Source organism: Sinocyclocheilus anshuiensis, unplaced genomic scaffold (genome assembly GCF_001515605.1).
Source record: "Sinocyclocheilus anshuiensis isolate Anshui unplaced genomic scaffold, SAMN03320099.WGS_v1.1 scaffold112, whole genome shotgun sequence".
NCBI lineage: Eukaryota > Metazoa > Chordata > Actinopteri > Cypriniformes > Cyprinidae > Sinocyclocheilus > Sinocyclocheilus anshuiensis.
This window is the reverse complement of record NW_015557175.1, coordinates 1,391,526-1,400,768: the sequence shown is the minus strand read 5'-3', so window position 1 is coordinate 1,400,768 and position 9,243 is coordinate 1,391,526. Positions and strand designations below refer to the sequence as shown.

General features: G+C 37.1%; 1 protein-coding gene across 1 annotated transcript in view; it reads left to right on the top strand.

Moving 5' to 3' along the window:
• LOC107678372 (protein dispatched homolog 3-like) overlaps window positions 1-9,243 on the top strand; it is a 48,607-nt gene that overhangs the window by 9,029 nt on the left and 30,335 nt on the right. The window contains exons 5-9 of the mRNA XM_016473610.1: window positions 3,230-3,364; window positions 3,455-3,615; window positions 5,330-5,469; window positions 7,888-7,976; window positions 8,255-8,413. Coding sequence (XP_016329096.1) covers window positions 3,230-3,364; window positions 3,455-3,615; window positions 5,330-5,469; window positions 7,888-7,976; window positions 8,255-8,413 — 684 coding nt within the window. The remainder of the gene's footprint in view (window positions 1-3,229; window positions 3,365-3,454; window positions 3,616-5,329; window positions 5,470-7,887; window positions 7,977-8,254; window positions 8,414-9,243) is intronic.

Below are 9,243 nucleotides of genomic sequence, written 5' to 3'. Positions count from 1 at the left end.
ATGCAACGCAACGCGTAAAAAGACAGTATAAGTCATTATAATCAGTAATTATGTCCCAACTGGATGCAACAAATGCCTCGTTTGTAATGGGTTTTAATGTTTTTGTCTCGTCGCTCCGGCCGGGACACGGCATCAACAGTATGTGAGGGGCGTAACATTTCCGTCTCACGCTTGAGGTATTCGGCCAATCACAACGCATTGGATAGCTGGCCAATCACAGCACACCTCGCTTTTTCAGACCGATGAGCTTTGTAAAAATCGACGCGTTTCAGAAAGGCGGGGCATAGAGGAGAAACAATAATGTACAGTATGTGGAAAATAATGTGTTTTTTGAACCTTAAACCGCATAAACACATTTCATTACACCAAATACACAAAATAATGTTCTTTTTAGCAGCATCATATGACCCCTTTAATTTCATAGATCAAATGGATACTGGCTGGTCAATACATGGTTTCAACCTTGCTAAAGTATTGTAGCAGATATGATTTAAGCTTTAACCTTGTTTTTATGACTTGTTTTTCATTGAAATTCCAACTGGATTTCATTTTCTCGTCTACAGAAAGGCCTCAGTATGCTTTGTATCAACACATGTGTCAACAGATAAGCTGCAAATGATTTCTAAAATGAAATCTGACTGATGTCTTGAACCTGCACAGACTACCCACACATGCAGCAGCAGGTGTTTACAACTTTGTGCCGCATGACTTAATTAGGCACAGCAGTAAACATGTATTTCAGCTACGAGTCTAATAAAAGCAGACTTGTTGATGATGCAGACTTGAAGGTGCACGAACTGTGACTTTGGTTGTTGTGCAATTCATCAAGTAAATCTTATTGATTTGGCAGTCTCTCAGCTCCACGGCTGGTTTTCTTGGTATATTGAGGTCATTATTCAATTTTTGTCAGAACATTCCTAATGGAGCACCACTTTTCCATTTGACATTTTTAGGAAAACCTCAATAATGCTTTTTCACATTACGTAACTTGACCTCTGTGCTTTATCTGTGTATCATATAACCTTTCCTGAACCTTCATAATTAATTTACGTCAGCTGCATTTGCAATGTGCTGCCTTGTTAGAGAAACAATAGAGAGCTCTCGAACGCCGTCGTTCCACTCAGCGTGTGCACCAATTTGTGAATGCTTGTTACGAAACCTTTAGCACTCTCTGTTCGCCACAGCACATTCTGTTAATTCAGGGATAAAAGCATGAAAACACAGAAAACATCTTCTTGTGCTGTAAAGCATGTAGGTCAAAAATATCTTGGCTAACGGTAAATTAAAAACTGCAGTTTGTAATGGTGACATATTTCAGTAAATCCTTGGTGAACTCAGTGTTGGAGCAATCAGCTTGAAGTACTGATGCAAACTTACATTTTTAAATACCATGACTATAGCTCAGCCATCAAAATAATGTAGTTCTTATAAAAAAGGCTATTGTTGTAGTGCTACGTTTGCTAGCAGTTTATTGTGTGCGCAGCCATTCATTTTAGTGAATCGTTCAAATTTGGATGATTTATTAAATGAACTTGGCCTAGTTCAAAAGAGAAAGGTTCACTGATTCATTTGAGTCCCTGTGCAGCATCTAAAGCAAAATATTTTGTAAAATTGTGCTGTTTATTGCTGTTTTTGCTGTTACACATCACACCATTGAAATGTTTGGTGTCATTAAGATTTACTTTTCTTCAGCAAGGACATATATTTATATAATTAAATATATTTATATATAAATAATTATTGCTGCTTATAAATTCTTACTGACCCCAAACTTTTGAATGGAAGTGCATATGATATAGATTTTCCTGGCTTTATAAATTATTTAGTGGGTATGCTCATTTTGATTAGCTCAGCATGAAAAGAGTTTTCCTGGAGTATAAGAGTTTTACAGTCCTTGGTAGTGCAAATGAAGCAAACAATCCACTACGGCACTGTCAAAACATCTCCGGGATAAAGTTGTGGACAGGCTCATGTCAGGAGATGGGTAAAAAAAAAATTCAAAGGTTTTATTAATGCCTAGAAGCACAGTGAAGTCTATTATTAAGATGTGGAAGGTATTTGGTACAACACAGAGCCTCTCTGGATCAGGACGTCTACAGCCACTCTGAAGCAGTTGCAGGAATTGATGACAAAGAGTGGTCATTGTTTGCATGTGACAACAATATCACAAATCCTCCACAAATGTGGCTTGTACGGGAGGGTTGCAAGAACAAAAAAAAAAAACTCCTCAAGAAAGGCCACATGCAGTCAGACTGAGCTTTGCCAAAATGCACCTAGAAGATTCTGAGGCAGATGAGACTAAAACTGAATTATTTGGCCTCCCCTTACCAAAAAGTAGTATACTTCAAAAGGTTTACTTTCCAACATGATAATGACCCAAAGCACACAGCAAAACTGAGCACACAGTGGTTGAAGGAGAAAAAGGTGAATGTCCTTGCATGGCCCAGTCAGAGCCTAGACATAAACCTCATTGAGAATCTGTGGAATGACTTGAAGACTGCAGTCCACAAACACTCACCATCAAAGTGAACTGAACTTGAGCAGTTCTGCAAAGAAGAGTGGGCAAATATTGCAAAGTCTAGATGTGCAAAGTTACTAGAGACAGAGACAAATCCCAACAGACTGAAGGCTGTAATTAAAGCAGAAGGTGGATCAGCAAAATAATGACACAATGGGTGATCCTTTTTCCAACTCAGTGATTCTGTTTTTTTATTTATTTTTTACCTGTTGGTGTTATTTCACTTGGATGTTATAAGTTGCACTGAGTAAATACAGCTGGATAAAACAAAAACTGTGTCCGTCTTCATTTCAGGTTGCAAAGCAACAAAATGTGATTATTTTAAAGGGGGTGATTCTTTTCTATACCCACTGTATATAGTGTTAATTTAGAACTAATAAAAGCAAATTATACTTTGATATCTAAAAAGTTGATATCTATATTATTTCAGTGCTTGATAAATTCTGCTATGATTGCATGTACAATTATGGAATTGCAGTAATATATTTAAAAGTAATTGCCCTTTTAAATAAATGTTTAGATAATATTTTTAGTATCTTGTATTTAGTATTTAGTAGCTTACTAAAGATGACCTTTACTGTGGTTGAACTGAGTAGTTTATAACTTGGCAAGATACACTCTCAAAATAGTTTATCTAGCACTGAAAGTCAGCAGTGTCATTTCTTGATTTGACATTATGCTTCATATAGTATTCATTAAATTTCTCTGCAGTGTTTCAGACGTTCTTTGGCTTGGCCAGTATTGGTCTGAGCTGTCTCGTGGCGCTCTTCTTGTATCATGTGGTGTTTGGAGTGAAATATCTCGGCATTCTCAATGGAGTGGCAGCTTTCGTGATCATCGGCATTGGTGAGAATAATTAAACATCAACCTATGAGCATTGTAAATGAACATATAGATCCTACCATCAGTTGAATCTTCCTCTTTCTTTTTTTCTAGGTGTGGATGATGTGTTTGTGTTCATCAGTACATTCAGACAGTCAGCCCACCTGACTTGTTCAATGCAGCGTATGATTTACACAATAAAGACAGCAGGCCGAGCCACGTTCCTCACGTCCTTCACAACAGCAGCAGCATATGCTGCAAACACCTTCTCACAGGTGCAGTCAGCCAAGCAGAATAAACATGTCCAGAAAATCAATCCTCAAAACCGAGTTGTGCTAACATTTTGACCATTTTGAAGGGTGCGTTCTAAGTGAAGTACAAGGGCTAAAATTACACTTAGGGAGGATTTTGTTAAGTTCACTTACAATGCTAGTCAAGGTTTTTGCACCAGAAACAGTTTTTAGTTTTTCTGAACTATTTTCTACAGGCTGTTTTTGCTGCTGTACCTTTAACCCTGTAAAGCTTTACATTCAATTTTAGTCAGAAAAATGGAACAGTGGAACAGTGAATTGAACCATTAGACAAAAATATATATATATATCTTGTGTAATATTAAGTGTAAAATACCCAGTATACATCAGGGATTTATGGATCATATAAAATATGGAGCTCTAACTCAAGAGGGGAAAAAACACCTTAGTTTTATTCAGAGGCCCAAACTGAGCAAAATATACAATTAGCTGAAGTTTCTGATATGTGTAGGGCCAAAAGTATAAATTCTGATAACTTGTAATGTAAATCAGTGAGATTTTTATAACAGTATTGCAGATTACTTTTATAAAATGCATAGAAATATCAATAATATTAGTAAGATTATATATAAAAGCTTACTTTTAACAAAGCTCTGTAGTTTCAAAACTTATAATGCATTGCAATACAGTGATTATTGCGAGATGAATAAATAAATGTTCCTCAAAAGCCTGATGATTCATACTGTATTTTATTATACTGCATTTAATTAAATTTTAACATCAACAAAAAAATGATGTATGGATAATCAAGTAAACCTAAGCTGCTTCAGTCCAGTAAGTGTTAAGTAAATTAGCTCTGTTATGATTGGCTAACCTCAACATATTAATCAGGGTTGCCAGGTCTGCGTGACAAAAACAGCCTAATTGGTGCTCAAAACTAGCCCAGTCGTGTGCTGGGGGAAAATGGGTATCAAAATGTGTGCTCCAGGGTGTCAAATCCTCCTTCCACGGGGTTCAACCTCGGTCGCAATCACATTCCAGGGGGGCAGGGATTTCGCTTCAACTTGCAGGCTAAAAAAACATCCCGGGGCAGCATTATAAAAGTAGCCCAATTCCTTGGGAAAGCCGTGACATTGGCAACACTGATGTTACTGTAATTCGCATTGTTGCTCATCAGGGTTGTTTGCTAAATACTACACATGCATATGTCGATGTGCTCATGGTCATGACGTCAATTTCCCTAATGATTTTTGCTAAGACGGTCAATTTTACACGATGAAAAAATAACACAATTTTAAAAATTCTGCTTTCAATCGTGAACTGTGCCCTGTACATTCTGTAATTTTCCTGTCATCAAATCTTTAAGCGGTGTGATAAAACAAGCTAAAGTTCTGACTGAACTTGAGGATTTGTCTGTGACCTCCTACTTCGAAGCTCAGGATCTAACATCAATCAAAAAATAAACACCATGAGCACAAAATGATTAAATTAGCCGCAAGAACATGTAGAGTAGAGAGTCAAACATTGCTTTATCTTTAAAGAGGGGTCTTATTTTATTCACAGTAGTTTTGTACCCATGGGACTTTTATGTTTCTGTCACCAACTCATGTTTATTCAGTAGCGTATACTGGCGTAATGAAAATCCCGCCAGTTAATTTATTTCAAAACATGCAAAGGACTGAAAAAATTCTGACAACACCTGACGCGTGACCTTTATTTGTTTTGCATGCGTCATTAGATCCCAGCGGTTCATGATTTCGGTCTGTTCATGTCTCTCATTGTGAGCTGCTGCTGGCTTTGGGTGTCCATTCTCATGCCTGCTGCCCTTTGCATCTGGAGCCAGTGTGGAGCTGCCCATGCCAACACCTGTCCCAAATGGTAGATTGTGTTATTTCTTCCAAAATGTTTTTTTGAGAAATGTGCATGTTCTTTCTTTCAAATTGTTTAACTTCGGTCATATTGTTAATTCATTAAATGGATAGTTGTTGAATTACTTACTTTCCTCTGTAGATACAAAAGAAGATATTTTGAGAAAGTGTTGTTGTTTTTTTTGTCCATACAATGGAAGTCAATAGCCACCAAAACTGTTTGGTTACCAACATTTTTCAAAATATCTCAACCTGTTTTCATGGGAAAACACAACTATTTTACAAAGTGGCAATTTCATATGAATTTATACGATGTGAATCGTATGAAATGTTTGATTTTTAGGGAAAAGGTAAGCATGAAGGTCCACATCTGTGGGGCATAAGCAGATTGTACAAAAACATGGAAATGAGATTCAAATTCAGTTCAAATTCAGACGAACTAGCCACCAATTCACCAAAATATTAAATAGTTATGAATTGCCATTGTGAATGAATTGTTGATTGTGTATAATTGTGAATAATCGTGAGATTGTGTTGAGGTTTTTTTTGTGTATATTTTACAGAAGAAGAAAAGTCATACAGGTTTTTATGACAACAGGATGATGGTGACAGAATTTTCATTTTTGGGCAAACTATCAATTTAAAGTAATAGTTCGCCAAGAAATTCAAATTCTGTCATCAATAACGTCATCATGTTGTTCCAAACCTGTATGACTTTCTTTCTTTAATGGGATACAAACAGAAACATTTCAACATGCTGGTCACTCTTTTCCATGCAGTTACACTGAATGAATACCGAACCTTTCAAGATTAAAAAAAATGGTGCAAAAAATCATAAATGCATCATAAAAGCAGTCCAGATATGACTCATGAGAGAAGTAGCGATGTCTGTTTAATGAATAGTTATTTTGAGTTGAATCTTGTTAATGAATAAGCTGATCCAGTTTGCAAAACTGGCCTCAATGATTTGTTCATGAACAGACTGATCCAGTTCTCAAGATAAATTCACTGACTGAGTGATCCATTCCCAGTAGTTTTCAAGTTAACAGCTTGTTGGAGGGGAAGATTATTGGTGAATAACATGTTAAATGGTAACACTTTAGAATAGGGAACACATATTCACTATTAACTAAGTTTTCCCTGAACAAACTCCTAATTTTCTGCTTATTAATAGTTAGTAAGGTAGTTGTTAAGTTTAGGATTAAGGGATCTAAAATATGGTCATGCAGAATAAGGCTTTATAAGTACTAATGAACAGCCAGTATGCTAGTAATATGCATGCTAATAAGCAACTACAGTAGTTAATAATGAGAATTGGTCCTTAAAAAGTGTTACCTGTTAAATGTGTCTGTTTCTCAAATAAAGCTATTGCACAAGTCAGATGGACCACATTTATAGTTATTTTGCATTGCTTTTGAAGCTTCAGTCCCCATTCATTGTAACTGCATGGAAAAGAGCGACTGTCACAGTATTCAAAATATCTTCTTTTGTGTTCCACTGAAGACACAAAGTCATACTGGTTTGACATCAGAGTGTGAAATGATGACAATTTTCATTTTTGGGTACATGATTTGTTTAAAGTAACAGTTCACCCAGGAATACAAATTCTATCATTAACATCATGTTGTTCCAAACCTTTAATATGTTTGTTTTCTTTCAATGTGCTGTTCACTCTTTTCGCTGCAGTTACATTGAATACATGGAGACAAAACCTTTCAAGATTGAAAAATGATGCAAAAATACCATGTATCATAAAATCACTCCAGATCTGTGAAGTAGTGATGTCCGTTTTGTAAATATTTTTAATTGAATCTTGATCCAGTTCTCGAGTTAAATTCACTGACTAAGTGATCCATTCACAGACGTGTTTGAGTTAACAGCTATTGCACAAGTCAGATGGACCACTTTTATGGTTCTTTTGCATTGCTTTTGAAGCTCGAAAGCTTCAGTCCCCATTCATTGTAACTGCATGGAAAAGAGTGATGAGCACAGTCTTCAAAATATCTTCTTTTGTGCTCCACAGAAGACATAAGGTCAAGTCATACAGGTTTGGAATGACATGAAAGTGAGTAAATGGTGACAGAACTTTTATTTTTGCATATACAAATTCTGTCATCAGTAACATCATGCCCTTCCAAGCCTGTAAGACTTTCTTTTTTCCTTTCAATGTGCTGGTCACTCTTTTCCCATGCAGTTACACTGAATGCAGATGGAACTTTTCAAGATTCAAAAATGATGCAAAAGGACCATAAATGTATCATTAAAGCAGTCCGGATATGACCTATGAGCGAAGTAGTGATATCTGATTCATGAATCCTTATTTTGAGTTGAATCTTTTGAATGAATTGGTTGCTGGTCACTCTTTTCCATGCAATTACATTGACATTTACATGCATTTTTGTGTGAATTATCCCTTTAACCCTAACAGGTGGAGCGCTTTAACTAAACTGTCCACCAGCCCCAGTCCCCTCTCAGATGATGATGATGTTGCTCTAATAACGGTAGAAATGGAACCAGGTAATGATGATGTCATCACCACGGAAGCTATTTCATTTTGGTAAAAGATTACAAAGACAGTTTGGAACATTTGGAATGATAAGACCATGAATGTGAACCAAGGAAGTAAATAGGATCTGTTTTGATCCTATTGTCATGTTGATTTGAAAATGAAAACCTTGGTGCATTATCTCAGATCATCACATTTGGCTGTTGAATCCCACCTTGTGTTGGTGATTTCTGTCCAGGTTGCTGAATGAGCTGCTGAGTCACGCCTTGTATTGTTGATTTCTGTGCAGGTGTGTACGAATCGGATGCGGCGCTGCTGTCGCTCTCGGCCGAAGCTCCTTTGGCCGTGTCCACCGAGGGCAGCGTAGGGGTGGTCAGCGCTCACCTTCAGAGGCTCCTGAGACACTGGGTGGCAGAGCCTGTAGTGGAGAAACGGAAAACTATTATAGGTGAGTAACGCTTGTCATGATGAGGAATGTTTAGAGGTTTTTCTCAAAAGACGCGATGTGCTTTCATAATGCTCACATTAGTTAAGCATCTTTATTCATTTTCTCTCAGCTGCAGACAATGCACTCGCAGGCCACCCACAGAGCATTCGCTTACTGTCTGATATATGTCACGCACAAAACTACCAAGAGCTGACTGAAACCTTTCCCTCTGATTCAAGTTACTTTCTGGTGATTTTTATCACTTTGTCTGGACTCAAAGTTATGTCAAATTAAGGTGCAAAGTTAAAGGGATAGTTCACCCAAAAATGAAAATTCTGTCATTAATTACTCACCCTCATGTTGTTCTAAACCCGTAAGACCTCCGTTCATCTTCGGAACACAATTTAAGATATTTTTGATGAATTCTGAGAGCTCTCTGACCCTCCCATAGACAGCAAGAGTCCTTACACGATCAAGGTCAAGAAACGTTGCAAGGAGATCGGTAAAATAGTCCATGTGACATCAGGGGTTCAACCGTGATTTTATAAAGCTACGAGAATACTTTTTGTGCGCAAAAGAAAAAAAATAACGACTTTATTCAACAATTCGTCTCCTCCGCGTTACCCTGGTGCCATTTTGGAGAATATCCACTGAACGCAAACAGCGTATGCTATTCTGTGTCAGCTGCTTCACGCAGATACGTTTTCTACGTTGTCCAGGGTGACACGGAGGATATGAATTGTTGAATAAAGTCATTATTTTTGTTTTCTTTGGACACAAAAAGTATTTTCGTAGCTTCGTAAAATTACGGTTGAACCACTGATGTCACATGGATTATTTTACCGATCTCC